The following is a 23,522-nucleotide window of genomic DNA, read 5'->3' as shown; positions in this document are numbered from 1 at the left end:
CTGCCTTCAAGATGCTTTCTTCTCTGAGCTGCATCCTGAAAGCCCCGAGTTTCTACACCTCGGGTCCGAGGCTCCTGTGGCCTGCAGCAGCTTCAAACAGGCAGAGGCTGGCGGGCACTCCAGCTCCATGCTCCGCCGAGACTTGGGGGCGGCCCCGCCCCAGCCCCTGCCGCCCGCCCTGGCGCTTGTCGCCGCCATCGCCACCGAACCAATCATGCCAGAAAGTCATCACGATGATTTCAGGACTGCATTGTGATTTATGCAAAGCGCGCGGATAATTACAGCCGGGCGCGCAGAACACAGGACGCACATGATGCTGGTTTGTGTCTGTGTATGTCTGTGTGTGTGTGTGTGTGTGTGTGTGTGTGTGTGTGTGTGTGTGTGTGCGCTCGCGCGCTGTGCTTTTTGCCAGGCTGGATGGTTTTGGGTGTGCATGTGGTTCTGTTCCGTGGACTTCTTGACACTCTGCTTCCCTGCTTGAGTAGTGGCTAGTGACAGGAGAAAGAGGGAGCAATCCCATTTAGATTTTGAGACAATTTGATGAATCTCAGGAGTATTTTACATAAGTTTTGGCGCCTACAAATGAACCAACGGGGCGGTAGTGTTGGGGAGTGGGGGAAGGGATGGTTTGGAGCAGTGGAGAGTCATAGTTCCCCAACTTGGAAGCCCCCAGAACCGCGAAGAGACTCCTGATTCTTCGCCTCGCCACAGACTCACTAAACTCTTCCCCTGGGGACAGGCCCGGGTCTAGCCCTCCGCCCGGCGCTCAGCTTCGCCGGAGAGAAATTACTTCGACTCTGGAAGTTTTATCCTTAACCAAGAGCCCCCCTTCCGGTCTCCATCTTGGGCCATGAAGCTGGCGATGGAAAGTGGATTTCTGGCGGGAACCAGAACCCCAATCTCCAAAAGCATCGTAACTGTGTTTCTCACCCACCCCCCGCCCGCCACCCGCCACCCCCACCCCCCACCCCCGCAAATCCCTTAGCACTCTGGGCGCTGAGTTCGAATTCCCGCTACAGCACAGGCCGGGCTAGCGGCTCACGCGTCTGCCGGATTTGGCTGTCAGATCTGTTGATTTATCGTCCTGGCACCTAAAAAGAAAGAAAGAAAAAAAAAAAAAAAAAACCTCAGGTTTACGGCTTTGTCCCACAATTCCCTAATGGCATCCCAATCCAAAAAATCCAGGGTCGGGGCATAATTTGGGAGGAGACAGTCGTCCCTTCTCTCCATCATTCGCGGCGTCCTGCCCTGGCCGCTGCGCGGCTCCACTGAGGACTCGGGCTCCCCGGTGTGGCGCGCGCAGCCCGGTGCCCAGCCGAGCCCCGGCTGCTGCAGAAAGTTGCGGTCACGTGCTGCGGCCGCGGGCAGGAGTGCGCCGCTTGCGCCCCCTCGGACGCCGGGCCGAGTTGCTGCTGCGCCTTCCGAGGGCTTTGGGGAACGCGAGCGCTCGCTGACATGCCTCCGCACTCGGATTGAAAGCTCGCTCAATACAGAGTCCGGGAAAAGAGCGGGACTTGGGATGGGCGGGTAGAGTTGCAGAGCTCCGGCCTCGGCCCGGCTTTTCCGGGCCGCGCAGCGGACGGTGGGACAGCGGGAGGTGTGACCCCTGACCTCTGGCCGGGCCCACGCCCTGAGGAGAGGCTGGCAAGCTCTTGTTCTACAAGTTCAAGCTGCCGGGAGGGTGTAAATAAGAATTAATCTCTTGGAGACGAAGGATCACCTCCCCCTCGGCGTGTGCTCTCCCAGCGCGGCACACGGACCACGGAGCGAAAGAGCTCCGGGATCGCGGGGAAGGGGAGCCGGTTGTGTGTGTGTGTGTGGGGGGGGGGGTCTCCAGAATCCCCTGGCTGGAGAGGGGAGTCAGTGATGCCCGCTGGGAACGAACTGCGGAGACAAAGCTCTGCCCTCCAGCCTCTCCAAGGCAGATAGTGGAGGCCACAGGAGCTTCGCCCTGCTCCGCAGGGGCTGGCTTTGCTTTGGGAAGCAGGTAGCGCCCTCCCCGCGGCCGGTGCCTAGGCGGACCACGGGAAGGCCGCAGGAATGCGGAGCGTACGGCAGCCCCACCCCAGGCTCGGAGTCGGTACACAGCTTTCTCAGCTATAAGTTTCCGAAGATAGTTGCAAAAGGAATAATTACTCACCTCGGGCCAGATCCAAGTTTTACTCAACAGTAGGGGGTACGGGACCAAGAATGAACCAACTCACATGGCCACATCTGGCGCGCGCAATCACACAGACACACAACCATCCAGTTTTTTCCACGAATCTTTCTGGCACGCTGGAGAGAAGGGGGAAGAATTTTGAGAAAAATCCATGCTCTCCTTCTCTTTTCATTTGCCATGAAATAAAATGATTCATTTTCATTACAAGACCGGCACCGTTCTCACCATCACGCACGCACAGAGCCGCACTCCCATGTTCACTTTCTAAGTCATCGGCTTGGAGAGCGTCTGCATTTTCTTTGGGAGCCGCTTGGAGGTTCATTAATATTATTAGCATTTAACCCCCTCCCTCTTCCCATCCCCTCCCCGCACATGGCTGACGTCAGACCCCGCCAGGAGTTGGGGGAAAAGCTAAGTGGGCCAGGGACTCCTTATTCCCCTCCCCACGGCTGCCTGTCAGAGCGCTTCTGGAGATATTACAGGGGACCCAGCCCGCAGCGGCAGGCACAAAGTCACGGGGTAATGAACTTCGGGGACCCTTTGCCGCTGCGTGCGCGGCTTTCCCCGGAAACCCGGACCTCGTCGCCTCTTCCCTCGGAAGACTTCCTCGCCTTCTAGTTTTCCCACTCCGTTCTCGCGCTCTGGCCGCGGGAATCCATCTGCCTCTCAGACTGCGGTTGTGTGTTTTCCTCCTTTCATTAGAAGATCGGCGGTCTGTAGAGATCTGCCCACGTTCTGCATGCCTGTGTAGAGGGAGAGCTTGAAGACTGAGAGACAGGAATGGGGAGAAAGGGGGATTTCGCCCTTTTTGCCCCATAGGAAGACCATTTTCGTGTCTTCATCTCTGTCTTTCAATACTCCTCTCGTGCTGTCCTCTCTTTTTGCTGTTTCCCTGTCCATCTTTCCATCTGTCTGTCCACGCGTGTGTCTGTATCAAGCAACATTCCTAGCAGCCGCAGTTTTGCAAGAGCCGGGAAGAAACTCAAGGATGCTTAAATTTCCACGGTGGAACGAATTCTGAGCGCCCAGGGAGCAGCGCAGCGCGCGACCGTTACCCACCTGTCCGGCCGTGGAGCCTCGCAGGCTGGAGTGCGGCTGGAGAGCAGCGGCGCCGGGCGGTGAGGCGGACGCTGCCGGGAGGGACGCGGGCAGCGCCCACCAACCGCTCCGCCCCGGGACCGTAAGCATGAGCAAGCCGGCCGGATCAACAAGTGGGTACCTCTCGGGACGCTGCGGGGCCCAGGAGCGCTGTCTGGGGCTAGCGGGAGGGAAGGCCGGGGAGGTGTCGTCCCGGGCGCTGCGGATCCGAGGGACCCCAGCGGGCGTGTGTGCGTTAGCCCAGCTCCTTGCAGACCGCGAGTCGGAGCGTTTCTTGTTGAGGGGAGAGTAATTTCGTTGCTTCTGAATTGCTTGATTTCCCCCTTTCTGGTATGCTGGGAAGGTTGTGACCTACGCAGCCCACCAGTGTGGCGTGCTTCCCCTACTTAGGTTCCAGGTGCTGGGGGTTGGGGGGGGGGGGCGGTGCAGCGGGGGTGGGAACTGGGCCGCAGCTCCAGGCGGCAGCACAATAATACACTATCTCAAAACTCCTAGCTCCAGCGCGCAAAAGCAACTCTGCGCAAAGCGGATTTTGAATGGAATGCTTTGCACCTCGTTTCTAGCTGTTTCAAATAATCCTGCAAACCGAGAAGCAGAAACAATTTAAAAGTCACATTTTCTTTAATCCTAAATCCGCGTAGGTCATAACTGGGGAATTTAAAGTACGGCGAATAGCTCTGGCAAAGAGAAGACCAAATTCCTAATCCCAAGGACTTTCCCAGCCGGAGCTCGGCAGAGGCGGGAATGCGCGGCCTGTTCCCTTCGCGGGCTTCGCTCCTTCCTCAAACTTCCTTAGCTGGTGGCTTTCCTAAGGGACGCCAACCTGCGGCTGACCTCTAACCACACCCAGAGGCCCGAGTGCAGGACTCTGTGTGCGGGCGAGGGCATTTGCGTGGACGGTGCCTGCGGAACTCGCGAGTGTGCAGGCCGGAGCCGGCCCTGGAGGGCGCCGCTGGAACGCTCGGACTTCTCAGGGGCATTTTAGTTCCCGCCTTCCGGCGGTCGGGTACTGCCATTTCCAGGGTCCAAGACTGGGAACGGCAGTGGCCGCGATCCCCACATGCAGGAGGTCTCCTGCTGCCCTTGTTATTTTCGCCTGTAGCATTTTTGGCGCTATGGGCTCCCTCCTCCCCCTCCCTTAACTGGCTCTCATTGTCCTGGGTCTTTGAAAGTTAGGAGAGTCTGAGATACTTTTGAGGACTGATATGAAGTCACGCTGGGATGCAATCCCCCCATCCGCCCCCGCAAAGATGTTGATTGTGTTTTCATTTTGTTTGGTTTGGTTTCGGTGCTGCTGTTTAAAAAATTAGAGCAAAGTGAACATAAGAAGAGAAGAGGAGAAATGCTTAGAACTAGGGCAAAGGTAGAGAGAAGGAACCTTCGCCGCTGCCTGAATGCAGAGCGGCCCTTGCAGAGGGCCGGCTAGCGTTTCCAGCTAGCCTCGGGCCTATCTTGGCCTTCGCGGTTCGAATCTTCGGGAAGCGAAGCCAGCTCGCTTTTTATCGCCCATGTTCCCGGGTCTGAGCGTCCTTCCTGGGAGGGGCAGAAGGAGGCTTTTCTCGTCGCATTCTGAGCCTCCATTGCAAAAACCAAAGCCCATGGGCCTCTGCAGGCTGCTTACTCACTCGGACTGGGGCAGGCCCTCACCTCCTCCCCTGGAAGTAAGGAACCTCGGACACTTTCGCTCTCTTGGAGTGCAGAGCCGCCGAGGGGCTTGAATGTGGGACCTCGGAGGCGAAGGAAAGGGTGACCACGAAGCTTGGCTAGCTGGGGGCCACCCGCACGCAGTGGACCAGGACCCAGGCGGACCCGCCGGACTTTGAGGAGAAAAGGCATAGCGCACATCAAGCGGAAGTTGGAACTTTCCAGTTTCCCAAGAGCCTGAGTTCATCTATGGAAGCATCCAGGCACAGGGCAGGTCCGGACGTCGCCTCCCAGGTCTCTCCGGCCCTCAAGACAGCGGCCCCAGCCGGCCGTGCCGCGACATCTAGGCTCCTAGAACCCTGGCGGCAGCAGGACCCGAAACGCTCGGCCCTCGGACCCGGCGCTGCAAAGAGGAGAGCGCGCGGCCGGTCGGAACCGGGACAGCCGGGCGCCGAAGTCTGCGGCCCGGGCCTCGCTGGGCTTCACGGGGCTGGAGAGCAAAGCATTGTCACCCCGGAGCCCTTCCTGGGTGGTAACAAGCCCCGGGCCAGTCACCCCTGCAGCCCAGACTAACTTCTTTCAACAGCCTCTGATGGTAATTACAGTAATCGAAGCTGCCATATATCTTTAGGCAATTATACCACACAAAAAGCCCTGAGGGGACCTCCTGGCGCGGGAAGTTAAGAACGGTTTTCCAGCCTCAGCAAACTCCCGCTCGCCTCACGTCGCCTTGCTAAATGAGAGGAGATTTGCAACGAGGTCAACCAACTTGTCTCGTGACCCCAAGTCACCTTAACGTGGCTGCTGGTGGAGTCTGAGGCGCAGCCGGCCATGCCCCGGCATTTGCGCGTCCCTCCCTCCTGGGCCCCGCCCCAACCCGGTTGCTTGTCTCTGAGCTGCCCGCAAGCCGCGGCTCCGAGGTCTGGGCAAAGGCAGGGCCAACCACAGCCACCGCGGACACGGGGACGACCATCGAGGAGCCAGGCCTGGGAAGCCCGAGGAGGGTCACCCACCCCCTGCTGATCCTCCTGCGACCACCACCAGAGTCCTCCAGAGGTGTGTGTCCCTGGCCTCTGTCCGGGTGAAAAGCGGGGCGAAGGACTCCACCACTACTCTTCCCGTGCGCTCATCTTCTCTTCATCACAATAGCCACAGGGAGGAGGAAGACAGCTGGGGACGACAGTATTGTCAGGCCCCAGATTTGGTATTACGCAGATAAGGATGGCAGCAACACATGAAAACTAAGTTCACCGCTTCCAGAAAGAGCGCGGCGCAGCAGAGCTCGCCCTGGCTCCTAGGCAGCGGAGATAGGCCCAAGGGGGTGGGGGACAGGACCCGCCGCGGCCTCGTCGGTTTCTCTCAAGCCCTGCCTCCCCACAGCACACACACACACCCCCGCCCTGCGGGAGAGGGGCTGCCCAGGCGGTGGCCGCCGCGCTGCGCGCCTCCCCGCAGCCTTTGTCGCGGTCCGAATTCCCATGCTACTCTTTTTGACGGGTCACTGGTGGCTCTATAGGCAGGTGCCGCGGCGGGGTTGTAATTACCCGAGCAAGCCTGATGGTTACCGACTCTCCCGCCCCTCGCCGCCGGCTTCCTCTCCTCCTACCCCCACCGCCCCCCAAAGACCTGAGCTGCGCGAACGTGGCCGCTGCCCGGGGTGCGCGCCCGCCCTAATGCCTGGGAATTCAGGAGCACTTTTCCACCTTGGGCGCCTCCCGGGCCCTCCCCCCCCCCCCCCCGGCGCCTTCGTCTTACCCCCTCCTTGCGCCGGATGGTTCTCACCCCTGCCTCCTCCCCATCCGGACCGAATCGCGGTCCCGCACGCTGCGCTCTAGAGGGCAGCTGTCGACTTTCATCGAGGCCCGCGGCCTGCGGGGCCCAGACTGGGAGGCCATCGGATGGGTTGCGACGGAAAAGAAATCACTTTAACAATTTAATGCCCTCCTTTGTTTGCAGGAGGAAGGATTCCTAAATCCTTATAAACTGCACCAGACACTTGTTGGAGTGCTGAGTCTTAGAGAACAGTAATTCCCTCTCTTTCGAATTTCCCCTCCCCACCCCTTGAAAACTCCTCCGGAGTTCGCGGCCACCCAAGGCTCACGGACTTGAAGAGACTCCAAAGAAAGTTCTCTCAAGCCGGGCGTCTGCTGCCGGGGCCAGTGGGGATTGGGGTGGCGGGCAGCCTAGAAAAATCAGATCCTTAAAAATCGGCCTCTGGCAGCGGCGTAGAAAACAGGAAAGAGGCAGTGTGGACGATTTTTTCAATAAAACGCAGGCCCTAGTGTGAGGAAGCAGGTCTTTTAAAGGAGAAAGAAGTTAGGAAGTGGGGGAATGGGGGACGCTGTCCCACGCTAACCTGCCAGGGAATCGGCACGCTTGTTTCGCTGTCCTCTCTGGCCTAGCCCAGTGCTAGTTACTTTGGGGAGAAAAGAATTTCTTTCTAAAAGAAATAATTTCTCAAAAACGATCCATTAAACATTTACTTTTAAATAGGTAAAGCGAAAGTTGGGCAATTACCGCTACCCTTATTATCATTAATAATCCAAGTATTAGCATTACAATAATAATCCCAATAATAAGAACCGCCGGCAGAGCTCAGAGAAGACTCGATTGCCTTCCAGCTGCCATCCCTGGTTCCAGCCGTGTTTGTTTTTCTTCTTTTCCCTTTTACATTTCAAGTTTGTCTCCTCGCACGCCCACTAACAACTTTCCCTGCTAAAAGCAAGAGCGGGGAGGGAATCGGCCCAACTTTCCGCTGAGCAGAAAGGCAGCGGCGGGCCGTGCTGCCGCCCGGGCCTGCTGTAATCTTTTATTCCAAAATGGGTCTCGGCGATTATAGGAGACCCAAATACATGTAGCGGTGCATGAATAATGCTCATTGTAGGAAACTGACACTTGCTCAAGGAAAAAAAGTTTGGCTATAAAATCACTTCATTATTTGCTTTTACCGCAGCTTCGGTGGTAATCCTTTCAGAGGTCAGATTGCTTAGCATCTCTCTCTCCCTCTCCCCTTGCCTCCATCTTCTCCGTCCTCCTCTCTCTCCTCGCTTACCCCCTTTCCTCTTTCCTGCGATTTCAGGCCGCATTTTAGATATCCCCTGTAAAGTGTGTGGCGACCGCAGCTCCGGGAAACACTACGGGGTCTACGCCTGCGACGGCTGCTCGGGGTTTTTCAAACGGAGTATCCGAAGGAATAGGACGTATGTCTGCAAATCTGGAAACCAGGTACCTTAGCCAGAGCAGCACTGCCAGGCTCCCCTCTGCCGCCTCCTCCCCTTTGTTTGTGCCAAGGTCTCCTTTGAGTTTCCACGTTGATGCCCTGACGTCATGTTTCTTCTGCTTTCCTCCCTGCCTCAACTCTCAGAGGCCCTTGTGCTTGGGAAGGGCAACTAGAGGTAAGGGAGGACAGTGGAATTTGCAGGAGGAAGTCTAAAATCCCAGGGCCTACCTACACCCTCTTTTTAAATCTCTGGCAGTTTTTGACACCAGGTAAAACCCACATCTAGAGGATAAAAAGCCTGCCAAAGGGGCCTAAGGAGCTTTAGGGTCTAAACCACAGGTAATAAGCAGGAGAAGAGGCTGTTACTTTGCCTCCCCACCCCTGTTCCTGGCAGCACCCAAGCCCAGTCCCCTGATCATTACATGGGATGGCAGAAGTAAAAGCTATGGGCATCTGAATCAAGGTCACTGCCACCTTATCTGAGACCCAGCAGTGAGGGACTATGCCTTTCAACTCGGGATAAGCAGCGCTGGTCGGGAAATGGGCAGGAGGGCTTCAGCACCTATGAGGCCTTAGCTGGGCCTTGTCAGAAAAGGTCAGGGTGAGCAAGAAGAGAAGTTTCCAAGGAAGGTGCAACTGGGGCCCTTCCCAAGGTTCCCATATCTCCTTCCTCCTGCTGTGCTTGGAAGATTTTCCTGGTTGCATTTTGGTCTTGAGCAGGCAGAACTGCCTCAAAGAGAAGAGAGTCAGCACTGAGTGTGAGCCAAAGGTTCCAGAAAGAGCGAGCAGAATTCCCTGACTCAGACTCCAACTCAGTCTTAGGCTTACTTCACAACAGGAGACCAACCTTCTGGTCCCACACTTTGCCCTCTCCACAGGGACACAGACCCTCAGCACAGAGGCCTTCCCCATTACTCCCAAGAAGATCCCAGAGAGTGCATTAGTTAGGAGTGGTCTTTTCGTAACAAATGGTAAAACGCTTCCACTAATTGATAGATAGATAGATAGATAGATAGATAGATAGATAGATAGATAGATAGATAGAATGAACATACACACTGTCTGGTACTAGTGAATTATTTTGATATCTTTTTCTAAAGCTATGACTGCTCACATCACTCCCTGATAGAGGTGGATTAACAACAAAACCATAAGGTATTTACACTTGGATGAACTATTTTGAGCTGTCCACCCCCTCTACCTGTTTAACTAGGTCCACAGTTCTGTTTCAGTGTCTACCTTCCCCATCTGGACACACCGTCCTACACACATCCTACACACACAGGACTGTAGCTCCATGGGGATGTGAGCTTACTGTGGGTCATCATGTTTGAGCAGGCTTCTACTAAATTATCTTTCTCAGAGTCCCCAGAAAAGGAGAATCAAAATCTCAGATGTTATGCTTGATGTTTTAAAAAGGGATGGCTATCAGTCCTACCTATTGATGTTGGTCCAAGTAGTTGTAAAGGCTTGATAATTGACTTATCAGGCCTGTTTCTCTCCTTGCAGAAATAATAAATGGGCCTAGGTGAGGCATTCATCCTTTTCTCAGGTTCCACATATGTATATACATTTGATCTGATTTGAAGACACACTTAACTAATGAGGACTTCCATTCTGAGTTAGCATGTATATCAGAATACTGAGAAGACACCATTTGGGGATAGACCTATGGTTACATTTAATAATAACAGCTCTTCAAATCTCTTTACGACGAGTTATACTGGCCAGTGAAGATGTGCTGAAGAATTCATGTAGGGACCAAAAATTATTTGTTTTCTCTCTTTTATTTTAAGATTAGTTAAGTAATATTCTAATGTATTATTAACATAATGACATTCAAAAGTTGCTATGAACCTCTGCCCCACCTTTATTGTAAATAAATCAACACATCTTTAAACTGGAGGGGCATGGTCTCATAAAATTGTGCATCCTTGCATGTAATTTTTTCCCCTAAGGGATATTTTAAAGAAAGATAATGAACTTACCCAACTTTAGTGCATGTGAATTTTTGAGGCTACCAAGCAAAATAGAATAAATTTATTTTATTATCTTTCTTCCCAGTGCAACTGTAACAGCAGCAACTTATATATGTATTTCCTGTGTACAAAATGCACATGTATATATCACTTTTTACATATCAGTGTGTGTTTCTTCAGTAATGGCACCCAACAAATTATTTCTGTAAATTTCCTCTTTAAAACAGCTAATATCTTTCCAGAAAAAATGGCATTACATAAACTATTTCCTTTCTTATGCATCTTAGATAAATATTTCTAAGGCAATGGTTACCTTTCTTTCCTTTTTTTTCCCCCAGCTATCCTGTCGATAGTTTCAGTGCATATTCTCACTGGGTCATCACATTATCTTTGTGGTCACATTTGTTGAATGGGCATTTCTAGATTTTGCCCAGCCTTGGATTCTTTCCTCCCCATCCTCTACTTCTGTAGGCCTTGCCCTCCTAACCACCCTGGCTTCTACTTCACCTTCCGGGAACGTCCGTGTTTCCAAATCAATCCAGGCAGAGGCTAGTCTTTAAGACAACTCTCAATATGCTGGTTATAAGAATGGCTTCAAGTACAAGGGCTTGGAACAAAAGTGAGAGAACAAGGGAGTGAAGGATAAATGGGAGGAAACGTGACAGATAAGTGAGCTCACCAAGAAAGTGACAGAAGCAGGTAGACTCAAGACCTGAAAGAGGAAAGAAAAGTTGGCAGAAGGGGAGTGGGTGGGTACCGGGACAGGAGCGCGATCCAGACAGGCAAACCTGGTCCCAATCGAGCTCAGAGGCCTCCTCCTCGGAGGCCAGGTCGCTGTCTTCGGTCCTGAAAAGTCCCAGCCCCGCTCTACCACTTCGGCTGCCGGCGGAAGTTCCCCTCGAGAGCTTCTCCGCCCAGCCCTGCAGGGGCCGGCAAACCGGCGCTTCCATGTTCACCTGCTTGGAGAAGGACTTTTTTCCGTGTCCGCTTTCGCAGTGCGTGGACTGGCCTTCTTCAAGTAGTCCGGCGGTCCCAGCCCCTTCCCTAGCTGGCCGCTCGCATGTCGCGGGCCCAGGCTCGCCGCTCCGGGATCTGCTGCCCGGCGGGGTCCTGCCTCCGCGCGGTTTCGCACGACCCCGCGCGGCGCGGGCTTCCTGGCCCCGGCCCTAAGCACTTGGGGGCTGCTGACCGCCTCCTCTCTGTTCCAGGGAGGCTGCCCCGTGGATAAGACGCACAGAAACCAATGCAGGGCGTGTCGTCTGAAGAAGTGTTTGGAAGTCAACATGAACAAAGACGGTAATCAGTACTTCTCTTTATTCTTCTAATGCTGATTGAGTAGTAAGTAAATTATATGTACAGAAAATACATGGTACTCTTATGCATGTAAATCATCTCCCAAGCACTTCTTTCCAGATGCTGGGAATTGGCCTCGGGCTTTCAGTCATATCCTTCCCGTCTTTTTACATGAACCCTCTTCCGACTACCTTGAACTCCCCACGGCAAGGCCACTGCTCACATGTGCGCCCCACAGCCACCCCGCGAAGGCAGCGCTCCCGGAGCCCCTACTCCACTGCGTTGTGGAAGCTGTATTTCCTGCCCGCGCCCTAACCCTTCTTGTTGCCTCTCCTTGCAGCCCTTCACAGTCGCCCCTAAGCCTGTTAGACTCCCCTGGCATCTCCAAATCTTGTCAGTCTCCCAGGGAGGGGATAGTGGGAGCCAGGACACGATGGGGTAGGAGATGAGAGGGTGCAGTCTGTAAAACGTGGAATTTCGAGCTCTTGATTGCAAATTTATCAAGATGCCAAAATCAGTTCGGTGTTTGTGCTGATCTGGGCTTTTCCAGGGCTTAGGCTTCTCTAGGTTCTACAGAAAGAAGAGAAAAGGAGCTTGGGAAGCAGGGTGACGCTTGTATAGGGGCTTCAGACACCCAGCTCCCAGAGGCCCTTAAACTGCTCCCTAGGCAGACAGGGCAGTCCAAACTGTGTCCCCCCTCGTGGCCTGGCGAGGGCGCCCAGTGGGGCAGGGAGTCCCGGGTAATGGGCTAGTTGCGCGGAATGGGGCCTCGGGTCGGGGGTGCAGAGCGAGCTTGGCCCTGGCGGGAGCCGGGGTCGACTAACACCACCGACTTCGGCGCCTAAGGGGAGAGCTCGTTCCTCTGCGGCGCAGGAAGCAGGAGGGAGCATCCAGCCTGTTGAACTTGTGTATTGACAAGTTGTCAAGCTCGGCGGGCGGAAGACTGCTCTGAATTAATTTGTTTGTTTAAACTGTTGGTGGGTAATTGTCACATCTCCCCTGCCTTCCTCCGGCACACTCCGAGGCGGGCTCTCCCTCGTCCCAGAGTCCCCGGATGATTGGGTCCTGTTTCACTAGGGCCCTCGGAGGCCAAAAGCCATTTCCGCCAGGGCAAGAGAGAAGGGTCATCCTTGGGCTGAGCGGGAAAAGTCTGCGCAGAGACTTTGGACCTGGCTGTGCTCAACGCTTCCTTTTCCCTTTGATGGTAACGAGGATATAGGAGCTGCTGAACCCAGTACAAGAATCCAGAGATACTGGGCTATTCTTGCCCAGAAGATTTCTGGTTTTCGTGCAACATCTCTGCGCCCTCCACCCCCACTCCTGCCACGCCCCGGGGTGGAGAGGAGCCCTGAATGGATGGAGAACACACCTAGTCTTGCGTCCGGCTCAACCATTATGGTGGGACCTTGGGTCCCGGCTCCTTTTCTAGGCCTCAGCTCCCTCCATCCAAAGTAGGGGTTAGACGATTCAGAGCGCCTTCCACCCTCACATCCCGGGACCTCCCTCTCTTCACCTCCTGGGAGACCGTACCTGCCCAGACCTGGCTTCGGTCCCGGGAGCGCAGCAGCGACTAAGGGTCACCACGTGCTTCTGATCTCGGACGCGCGTCCGTCCGTGCCTCTGTCTCTACAGCCGTGCAGCACGAACGGGGGCCTCGGACGTCGACGATCCGCAAACAAGTGGCCCTCTACTTCCGCGGGCACAAGGAGGAGAACGGGGCGGCCACGCACTTCCCCTCGGCCACGCTGCCCGCGCCGGCCTTCTTCACCGCGGTCACACAGCTGGAGCCTCACGGCCTGGAGCTGGCAGCAGTGTCTGCGACCCCCGAGCGGCAGACCCTCGTGAGCCTGGCTCAGCCCACGCCCAAGGTCAGTGGCCCTGCTGGGCCCAAAGGGACTCGTGCCGGGCATGTCCATTTCCTCCGAGCTGGAATGGGGTCAGACTAAAGATAGAGGGGCCTTGCCGAGTGTTCCCGCTGCGTCAGAGTCTGCAGGGGTTTCTAGGCCTCCTGCTCTTCCCTTCCAAAGCTGTTGAGCCAGGGGTGCTTGAACATTAGTGTGCAGTAGAGTCACCCGCTTAGCTGGCTAAAAATGTGGACTCCCAGGCCCAGCCCCCAGAGATTCTGTTTCAGGAACCTGCACCCTTAGGAAACACCCTCCCAGTAATGCTGTGGCGGGTGGAGAGGGCAATCATAGGTATTCCTGTATTTGTTTTTAGAAAAAAGGAGCTGACCACAGCTGGTGGGCAGGCACCCCCGAGGTGCAGACTGCAGGCATCTATTATCTTGTGCAAAGCTGTGGGTCCCTGGAGAGGAATGTGGAGCTCACACTGTTAGACAGTTTGAAGGACCTGGCTTGATTTCCACTCAACCCTCACTCCCTTCTGAGGCAGGTGGATTTACACAAGGACTGAGCCCTTAGTAGCAGGGCCACGGCCAGAACCACCTGGAAAGGCTGCCACCTAGGGACTGCCCTCCAGCCTCCAGCTGGCACCTACCCAAGGCCCCTGCTCCAGGCCCAGAAGGGCCCAGGATCTCTCCCAGAGGAGGGCCAGCTGCAGCCCACACTGCAGGGAAGCCAAACACCTGGGCACATGCACAAGCACAATATTTAATATTGCTTTCTTACCCTTGATGTGTATAATAAGCTCAGGAAAGTAGTGTTATGAATATGTTGTCAGTTATGAATGGGAATGCTCTGTGAATGATTAAGATGTCTAATTGAAATATTTCCATAATATACTAATCCTTTCTAAAAATACTCATATGCATATTTGTGTTTGGGATGCCTATTAATTTATACTTTTTTCACATCTATTTTTATTTACACAAATACAAGCAGCTCCTGTCTAAATTGGGAGCCAGGCCTGGCACTTGGCTCAGCCCAAGGAAAATTTGCTGCAGGGGACAGAAAAACCAGAGGCCCCTCTGGAAGGCACAGGCTCCCAAAGAGTGGAAATGAGCCTCTCCCAACAATTACTATTTCCCAAACTATCGAGATTCAGATATTTGGTCTTTTCCCACTTAACGGTATCTGCACATTTAAGCAGAACATCCAAATTCTATTTTATTTCCTTCCCTCTTATAATTAGAAAATTGAAAGGTTGGCTTTTCTTGCAAAGCTGTGGTTTCCCCCACTTTCAGGTATCTTTCTTTCTTCCCCTCCCAGTACCCCCATGAAGTGAACGGGACCCCAATGTATCTGTATGAGGTGGCCACAGAGTCTGTGTGTGAATCAGCTGCCAGGCTTCTCTTTATGAGTATCAAGTGGGCCAAGAGTGTGCCAGCTTTCTCCACGCTGTCTTTGCAAGATCAGGTACCAACAAGAGGGCACTGAGTCTTGGTGGGGTGGAGAGTGGTGCTGGGAAGTGGGGGGAAAAAAGCAACAGTAGTCAGCCTTATAAAGATGCCCTGGATAAAGTCCCAATGCCAAGCAGCAGTTCTTAACAGTAATGAGGAAACTATTTATTTTACTAGCTACTTTGTATGGGTTCAAAATATATAGCTATAGAATCCTTAGTATGAAATGCAATTATGCGTTTCAGGAAAGTTGGATCTGGTCTATAAAAAGAAGAAAAAAAAAACAAAAGAACATTATCTTTTTTTTAAAGTTTAGTTGAACCATCACATTTTTTTTCTTAAAATTTTTATTTTGAAATAATTTCAAACTTACAGGGCAGTTGCAAAAATGATACAAAACCCACACAGAGAACTCTACCATACCCTCACCCCTGGTACCGAGCTCCACCAGTTTTAATGTTTTGCCACATTTCCTTCATTATTCTGTGTATCCATTTATCTATCTATTTACATCTATCTATCTAAAATAGTTGAGGGTAAGTTGTATAAATCATGCTCCTTTATGAAACAAACTTAATCTCAGATAAAATTACATTAATGGATTTTAAAATTGTTGATAAAACAATATTTTCTGAAGAACATTGGAACTGAGAGAAATATAAGGTGATGAGAGTATTCTTCTATGAGATTTTTGGAACTATTCTCATTATTTTGTTTGTATATGTTCACAGTTTTATATTCTCCATTGTGATATAGTTTGGCCACTAATTTATCCACTGGTAGGATCAAAGAGTGCCTTGACACCCCCTACACACTAGGACTTACTGGATTCTTTAAGTGCTTTGAAAGATTTTGTAAACACCTAGGCATTTTTCATAATTCTCTGGTCATAAATGACATTCTGAGGAAAGAAAAATATGTGCTGTTTCTAAAAATTGCATAGTCCCCAACCCCAGAAATTCTGTTGTTAGAAATGTCGGAAATGGCCCCTGCCAGTATTTTTCTAACCTTAAAGGAGAAAAAGAAAATGAAGTGTTCGCAACCACTGGCTGTTATCCGTGCCTTCACAGAAATTAATGACAAATTCTACAAAAGCCTAATAAGTAGCTCTAAATGCACGGGTTTATTTCTTTAATTCATTTCATACTTAATTAAGGGATAATAGTGCTCCTTAATATGAAGTACATTTCCTACAGAGAGATCTGGCAATGTGCTAAAAACATTTAATCTTCTGGCTTTGGATGCTCTTTTTTTCATGCCCTGCACTTTTACAGATGGCCAGAGATAGATAATTTTTTACCTTGAATTTTTAAATACTTGTTTCCTGTACTTGATGCCACAAAACTAAAAATAAAGCATTTTGAAAAGTAAGCCTTTGGGTTTAATTGTAATTTTGGTTACAGGACTTCACAGTTCAGATCTTAGCTCCCAAAAAGGAAATCTTTTCACATAAGTCTTCCAGAATTGGCTGATTTGGGGGGATTTTTTTTTTTTAATGGAGATTTTTCAAGGTGGTCCAGTACTATATTTGACTGGGCTTACTTGCTTACTTGTTGGCTCTAACTGCTTGCTCTCTATGTGTGTGTGTGTGTGTGTGTGTGTAAGTTGCTATTTTTTTCTCAAAACAAGTATTTGTAGACTCTTTAATCCAAACAGATTTACTTACTGCTTACCACTTAGCTTTTGATAGAACCCATTCAACAACAAGCAAACTGCAGTGGAGTGGGATCCAGTCTATTAATTTGGAAAAGGAGACAGATTTTCATTTTAAATATTCAGTAGCACATTTTATTAGAATGAAAATGACAAGCACCTTGATGCTGTCCACTTATGATTCTCAGAAAAATCAGGCAGTGAGATGAGGTAAACTCAGCAAAACCCCATTAACATAATTACACCCTGATTTCCCTTCATGCCTCTTGGGAATTAGTGATACACCTCTCTCTCTCCCTCCCCGCCCGCCTTTCTCCCAGCCCAGCTCCCCTCAGCCCTCCAGGAAGATGGGGGCCCAGATCTGTCCTCTTAGTCAGGAATCCTCACCCTTGATAACATCAGCATTTTTTTCTGAGGGGGATTGGTCTGCTGAGCTGCTGGGGGCACTTTTTAGAACCTGGTTCTCGGGAGAAGTTTCTAGTCAGTCAGTAATGAGTGGATGCAAAGACAAGAGGGGTAAACCCTTTCCTGAGGAGAGCAAACTTTGGGGAATTGGAATGGCTGACTGTCAAATGCATGTGCTTATCTATAGGCACCTTTTCAAAAAGATAAAGGGAAAGCTAGAATATTCAAAAAAAATTTACCAAGACAGGCATTTAAAACACTTTTTAAAATAATAGAAATTTACATATTGAAATTGTTTATAAATTTATAAATTACACACTATATTATATTATACATCTATTGTACGACAGCTGATGCTTTTGGAAGATGCTTGGAGAGAACTGTTTGTTCTAGGAATAGCACAATGGGCCATTCCGGTTGATGCTAACACGCTACTGGCTGTATCTGGTAAGAATTGCACAATTTAATGACTTTGTTGTAGAAATTACCATAAAAATACATCACTGAAAAAAGAACAACATGTAAAGAATAACAAATTCCTGCTGAACAATAGAGTATACCTGTCATTTATAAATCTATATTTAAATGCAAATAATGTTGTTTTGTTGTATTCATGACTGCTTGCATTGTTATTTAAATGCAAATTACTGTGTTTGTTATCATCCAAGAGAAGATTTTATATTAACTTTCATACAGTATAGCCAGTTTTCATGGAATCAGATATCTTAGAATGACAATTGAATAGATGTTGATATGCAGGATTTTGTCAAAAATCAATATTAAATCATGAAAATGCCTTCATATTAGAGCATTTATTCCATATTTTCATTCCAGGCATGAATGGTGACAACACTGATTCCCAGAAGCTGAACAAGATCATATCTGAAATACAGGCTTTGCAAGAGGTGGTGGCTCGATTTAGACAACTCCGATTAGATGCTACTGAATTTGCCTGTCTAAAATGCATCGTCACTTTCAAAGCTGGTAAGCAGACCCAACCCCCCTGCCTCTTCTTCCACAGTTTGGCTACTTCACTCATCCAGCCATCTTAAAGTCCACACTGGCTCTTGGTATTCAAGAGAGCAGACACTGTTAGTCTGGCTCCCTCTTCCATAGTCCTGGGGAGCTTCTTGTTCTCCTGGCTGGCCATCCACTTCCAGAGAGATCTTTCCCCTCCTGCATTTTCTCTGCTACCTATCACAGTTCCCTGGTCTTCATTTCTAGTTCCTACACACAGTGGTTCTGAACTGAGAAGTTTCCGGAATGCTGCAGCCATTGCAGCTCTTCAAGATGAGGCTCAGCTAACTCTCAACAGCTACATCCACACCAGGTGACCCTCATTTGTCTTGAATGTGTACTTAAGAAAATTGCTTCCATTGTGAATGTGTGAGCAGGCACTAATAAGCCAGTTCAAACATTGTGACTAATTATCTTGTTGTCAGCTAGTTAACTTAGAATCTTTACCCTCATCTGTCTCTCAGGGTGGGTGAAAGGAACAAATCAAATTAGATTATCAAACTGAAAGCACTTCCAGACACTTTCTAGCTGCCTTGGTTGGATGAGTTGATTCATCAAAATAGTTGAACTCATTTGTGTGAATGGACCCAAATATGGGAAAGGTCAAAAATGAAGGCCAAAGTGCTATGGTTGATATATTAGAGAAGGTCTAACCATCCATTTAAAAAGGCAGTGCCTTTTTTCAGATTCCAGTTTCAAACAGAAGGACCAGTGAGCTGCCAGAGAAGCCATCTTTACCCATCGTACTTGCTGTTCGGCTCTGGTGACTATTATCTACCAGGCTACCTCAGGTCAAGCAGGGCCCACTGGGGGAAGCTTGTCTTGGCTATTTATTGAAACTCTTGGCTGCGGGGGGCCCCAGCCAGTCTCCTCCCTGCCAACCATTGGGCATATTTTTTCAGGTGAAAAATGCAAAGCTTTTTAAAGAGCAGTGGAATCTCTCTAGCTTACCAAGTAGATCTGAGGTTAGAATGTAGTTGCTATTGTTTATTCTCTAGATTGGTCTTGACAGGGAGCCCAAGGAAGCAAGCCCATTTCCATCACCTCAGATGCTTAGAGGCCTTTAATGAGTTCTCACCTACAGAGTCAGAAAACCCCAAGTCAGAGGTATGCATTTGGGGTGAAAATACTTCTGCTAGGATGTGCTTATTTCTATTATAATCCTCTTTTGAGAACTGAATGAATAAACTGCTCCCTGTCTATGGAATATCACTGAAATTGTATTGAGTGACAATTCATGTGTATATGTTTTTCCAAATTAGAGTACCATTGTTTTTTTTTAAATTCAGTTTTATTAAGATATATTCACATACCATACAATCATCCAGAGTGTACAATCAACTGCTTACAGTACCATCATATAGTTGTGCATTCATCACCCCAATCTATTTTTGAACATTTTCCTTATACCAGAAAGAATCAGAATAAGAATAAAAAATAAAAATAAAACAGAACACCCAAATCATCCCCCCCATCCTACCCTATTTTTCATTTAGTTTTTGTCCTCATTTATCTACTCATCCATCCATACACTGGATAAAGAGAGTGTGATCCACAAGGCTTTCACAATCACACTGTCACCCCTTGTAATTGACATTGTTATACAATCATCTTCAAGAGTCAAGGCTACGGGTTGGAGTTTGGTAGTTTCAGGGAGTACCATTGTTTTTTAATTTAAAATTTACATTGAGGCTGAGCCCTCTACCACAGGACTTGCCCTTGGCACGACTGTTGCTGCAAAGGAGAGGCTAGGCCTCCCTATAATTGTGCCTAAGATCCTCCTCCTGAATGCCTCTTTGTTGCTCAGATGTGGCCCTCTCTCTCTAGCTAAGCCAACTTGGCAGGTGAAATCACTGCCCTTCCCCCTACGTGGGATCTGACACCCAGGGGAGGAATGTAGACCTGGCATCGTGGGACGGAGAACATCTTATTGACCAAAAGGGGGATGTGAAAGGAAATGAAATAAGTTTCAGTGGCTGAGAGATTCTGAAAGGAGTCGAGAGATCACTCTGGTGGGCACTCTTACACACAATGTAGACAACCCTTTTTAGGTTCTAATGAATTGGAGTAGCTAGCAGTAAATACCTGAAACTATCAAACTACAACCCAGAACCCTTGAATCTTGAAGACGATTGTATAAAAATGTAGCTTATGAGGGGTGACAATGTGATTGGGAAAGCCATATGGACCACACTCCCCTTTGTCCAGTGTATGGATGAATGAGTAGAAAAATGGGGGAAAAAAAAAAAAAAACAAAAACACCCAGTATTCTTTTTTACTTTAATTGTTCTTTTTCATTTTAATTTTTATTCTTATTATTTTTGTGTGTGTGGTAAGGAAAATGTTCAAAAATTAATTTTGGTGATGAACACACAACTATATAATGGTACTGTGACAATTGAATGTATGCTTTGTATGACTGCATGGTATGAATATATCTCAATAAAAATGAATTAAAAAATAAAATTTACACTGAATTTCAGAATATGTATAGTAGGTACTTAATATTTGGCCAGAATTATAAGATGGTGCATTACATAATTTAGGCACTTTTTCTCCACTAACAGGTCACTTGTATTTCCTAACTGACCTTTGACATTTGATGCAATTAAGGTATAAACACTGAAAGGAAGGTGGGATCCAGTTACTGATTCAGTCCGGCCTTTGCCGAGTGCTCACTATGTGCAGAGCTCCCTGCACATAACAAGACACCACCCCTCATCATTGTGTGAAGTAGGCAGAGATGTTACTCTGTTCAGATCATAGAAGGAAGAAAAGCAGAGCAGGAAGTGGGAGAGATGAATTCTGGTGGAGGGGATGAGGGAAGAGAGGAAATCTGGAAAGACTGATGGAGGAGATGGCATGTGATTTGGTTCTTGAATGGTAGAAGGTGTTTCAGAAGGGGAAACAGGGTGCAACAAGAGCCGTTCTTAGAAAGGGCTGGTAGAAGTGCCGTGGGGAGGGAGGTGGTGCTGGAGTTGGGGGTGGGGGGGTCTGAGGGAGGCTGGCAGGTCAGAAGGAGCTGCTCAGAGGGTGGCCTGAGAGAATTAAACCACAAACTAACCAAAACTATTTTAGAGAAATGGCAAATATGCTGCATCTCCACCCACCCACCCACCCCCAAAACAAAGAAATTATTTGTGGGAGGAACACATCTGCTTTGAAATAGAGTTCTTATTTCATGCTATCAGTACAGCTATAATGTAATATTAATATCTAGAGTCATGCATGTGACAAAACTGACCATGCCTTATTTCTTAGCTCCTTCAAATCAGTGACTACTCTTTCCTCTAGTACTTTTCTGTCCAGAAAAATAAAATCCTGAAGTCGAAATGAAAAGTTAACATGAAAATCAATCTACTTGTATGTTACAGCTCTGTATCTAGGATATAAGGAGAAAGCTAGGAATTAGCATTTATTCAGCATTTCACTCAAACCATATGTTATAACTAAAGATCAAATACATGAATCTGTGATCAAATCATGTATACCAAGAGAAAACTTCTAATTATTAATGCTAATGGATGAGTCAGGGGTGTAGATATTCAAAACCATAGTTCTGAGCAGTCAGAAACACTGTCTGCCCGCCCCCACCCCTGCCCCATACACACATTGATTCCAGGTAGTACAGTACTCCACACATAACAGACACTCAATTCTTGACTGGCTAACCAGCCCCTTCCAATCTGGAGAATTAAAGAAGTGGGTAAGTACATGAGTGGATAATCTACTCACAGAAAGTCAAGAGTTAATTGTCTATGGGTTCTCCAAAATCCATCCTTTCCAAAAGTAATTATTTCCCATAGTGGTTTCTCACCATGGAAACCTTCTGCACATTGGATGGCTGCTGCAAACATGGAGGACTTGTCTGGGTAGCCACAGCCTCTAACCCACTGCAGAGTTATCTTTCCTCCCCCTGAACCTGTGACAGGAAGTATACAGCTGTTGAGGAGATGGTGTGGGCAAGGCACAAGGGAGATATGGGTCTTGGAGTTACATACCAGGGAACATAGGAGATACATCCAGCAAGGAGAACAAGTGGTGGGATTTAGGCATTTTTCCAACATGTAGATAAGCATCACCATTTCCATGTCGCATTATTAAATATGCTCCCATGGTCCTTGTTCATGGGTAGCCATGAAGATAGATAGTGAAAGAGCCAAGGGAGGTCCTCAGAGGCTCAGAACAAACAATCAGCCCAATATTAGGTTGAGGAGAGGGACTCCAGCCCAAAGCTGAGACAAGCCTGAAAGTTGCTCTCTTGGACTCAGTTTGCAAGATGGAGTGTCAGGCTAGTAAACACAGTATTCAGCTACTTAACTCCTTTGAAGGAATTTTGATATCCCTCAGCTTCTAGTACCTTGCGGCCATGGGTTGAACCTGGCTTAGTCACAAATGGTTTGCTCCGGGGTTTGTTTCAGTGAAGCGAACCCTCCTTGTGGAATGTATTGATACCTGATTCCAAGCTATTGGCTGAGGAAGTATCAGGACTACACTGAGGGAATGGATTACAGGCATCCAAAGGCAGCAGAATATTGAACTTTCCCATCTGAGCACAGATGTATGTTGGACATCAAGAGAGGAAATTGTTAAGCAATTTCTCACATCTTTAATTATATGCCAATTTCATTGACATGAAAGTTGGGTTGCCCTGCCACCCAACAGAACTTAGTCTTTAATTTTCAGTGTAATAAGGATGGAATTATTCCTGAGAGTGACTAAGTATAATGCCTGAATAATAATTTGGAGAATTGCTTAGAAAATGGAGCCATTTTATTTGAAGGAAATAGCCTTGAAAAGGAATCCTGAGAATTAGAAAACGTGGATTCTATTGCTAGCTTTATTGTCAACACTATGGTTTTTTCCTAGACTGGTAACCATAAGTTTAATATGTGTCCTAAAATTAGTACCATGTTTCTTAAAATTTCTTTTTCTTCAAACAAAATGCAACTCCTTTGCTAATGCAGAAAGTGTCACCATGTGATTTTTGGCAATATCATCTATGTTCTCCATGCCTTAATTATTCTACCTGCAAAACAGGGACAATAGCACCTGTCTAGGATTCTGTTGCAGGGATGGTGTGTTATTAAAGAGGCACAAGTCAGGCAATTATATTGCAAGTGATGTGTGTTCAAGTATAATATATTATTTACCATTAGTAATGGACTCTGACTTTACTTCCTCATATTTCAGATATCCCACTCAACCCTGTCGCTTCGGAAAACTCCTGTTGCTTTTGCCAGCTTTACGTTCTATTAGTCCGTCAACCATAGAAGAAGTGTTTTTCAAAAAAACCATTGGCAACGTGCCAATTACAAGACTGCTTTCAGATATGTACAAATCCAGTGATATCTAATTTCTGAAAGTATCCCCTTTTCAGGATGGGACAGTATCAGATGAACTTCTACCCATGGAGAACAAGCCTCAACTAACCAATCCTTCAGGAAGCATAAACTTGGGAATGTGTAGCCTTCAGGAAAAAAAAAAAAAGCCAGTCAACACAAAATAGTTCCAGTAGCTATGACCTGCTGCCTCAACCAGGGTGGGGTGGCCCAGAAGGCAAGGGAGGACCACAGAACCACCTGAGTAGGAGAACTCCCTGGTAATGCCCTGGGGGGGGTCTGAGTCGGGGACTGCCACAGGCCATGCCATCCTGCCTCTCACCTGGAAGACTGGGCTGAACCATCAAAAGCTGAAACACAAGTAGTGATTTCTTTCCCCTTTTAGCATATATAGTTGGGTAACCAAACATTG

At 48.9% G+C, this 23,522-nt stretch overlaps 1 protein-coding gene and 1 long non-coding RNA gene across 2 annotated transcripts; one reads left to right on the top strand and one right to left on the bottom strand.

The window, feature by feature from the left end:
* Positions 1 to 987: 987 nt before the first annotated feature.
* On the bottom strand, positions 988 to 2,462 carry LOC119539781. Its single transcript, XR_005217933.1, has 3 exons — positions 2,387 to 2,462; positions 2,141 to 2,277; positions 988 to 1,091 (listed from the first exon to the last, which is right to left on the bottom strand). It is a non-coding gene; the product is annotated as an uncharacterized LOC119539781 (long non-coding RNA).
* A 189-nt stretch (positions 2,463 to 2,651) lies between these two features.
* On the top strand, positions 2,652 to 23,276 carry NR2E1 (nuclear receptor subfamily 2 group E member 1). The gene is made up of 9 exons (XM_037843554.1): positions 2,652 to 3,372; positions 7,983 to 8,128; positions 11,311 to 11,398; positions 13,028 to 13,263; positions 14,563 to 14,709; positions 17,102 to 17,198; positions 17,586 to 17,735; positions 17,976 to 18,081; positions 22,962 to 23,276. The coding sequence occupies exons 1-9, from the start codon at positions 3,348 to 3,350 to the stop codon at positions 23,122 to 23,124; spliced, it is 1,158 nt and encodes a 385-aa protein (XP_037699482.1). The 5' UTR covers positions 2,652 to 3,347; the 3' UTR covers positions 23,125 to 23,276.
* The last annotated feature ends 246 nt before the right edge of the window (positions 23,277 to 23,522 follow it).

This window comes from Choloepus didactylus, chromosome 7 (assembly GCF_015220235.1).
Source record: "Choloepus didactylus isolate mChoDid1 chromosome 7, mChoDid1.pri, whole genome shotgun sequence".
NCBI classification, from domain to species: Eukaryota; Metazoa; Chordata; class Mammalia; order Pilosa; family Megalonychidae; genus Choloepus; species Choloepus didactylus.
The sequence above is the reverse complement of the archived record's forward strand: the minus strand, read 5'-3'. Positions and strand labels throughout refer to the sequence as shown.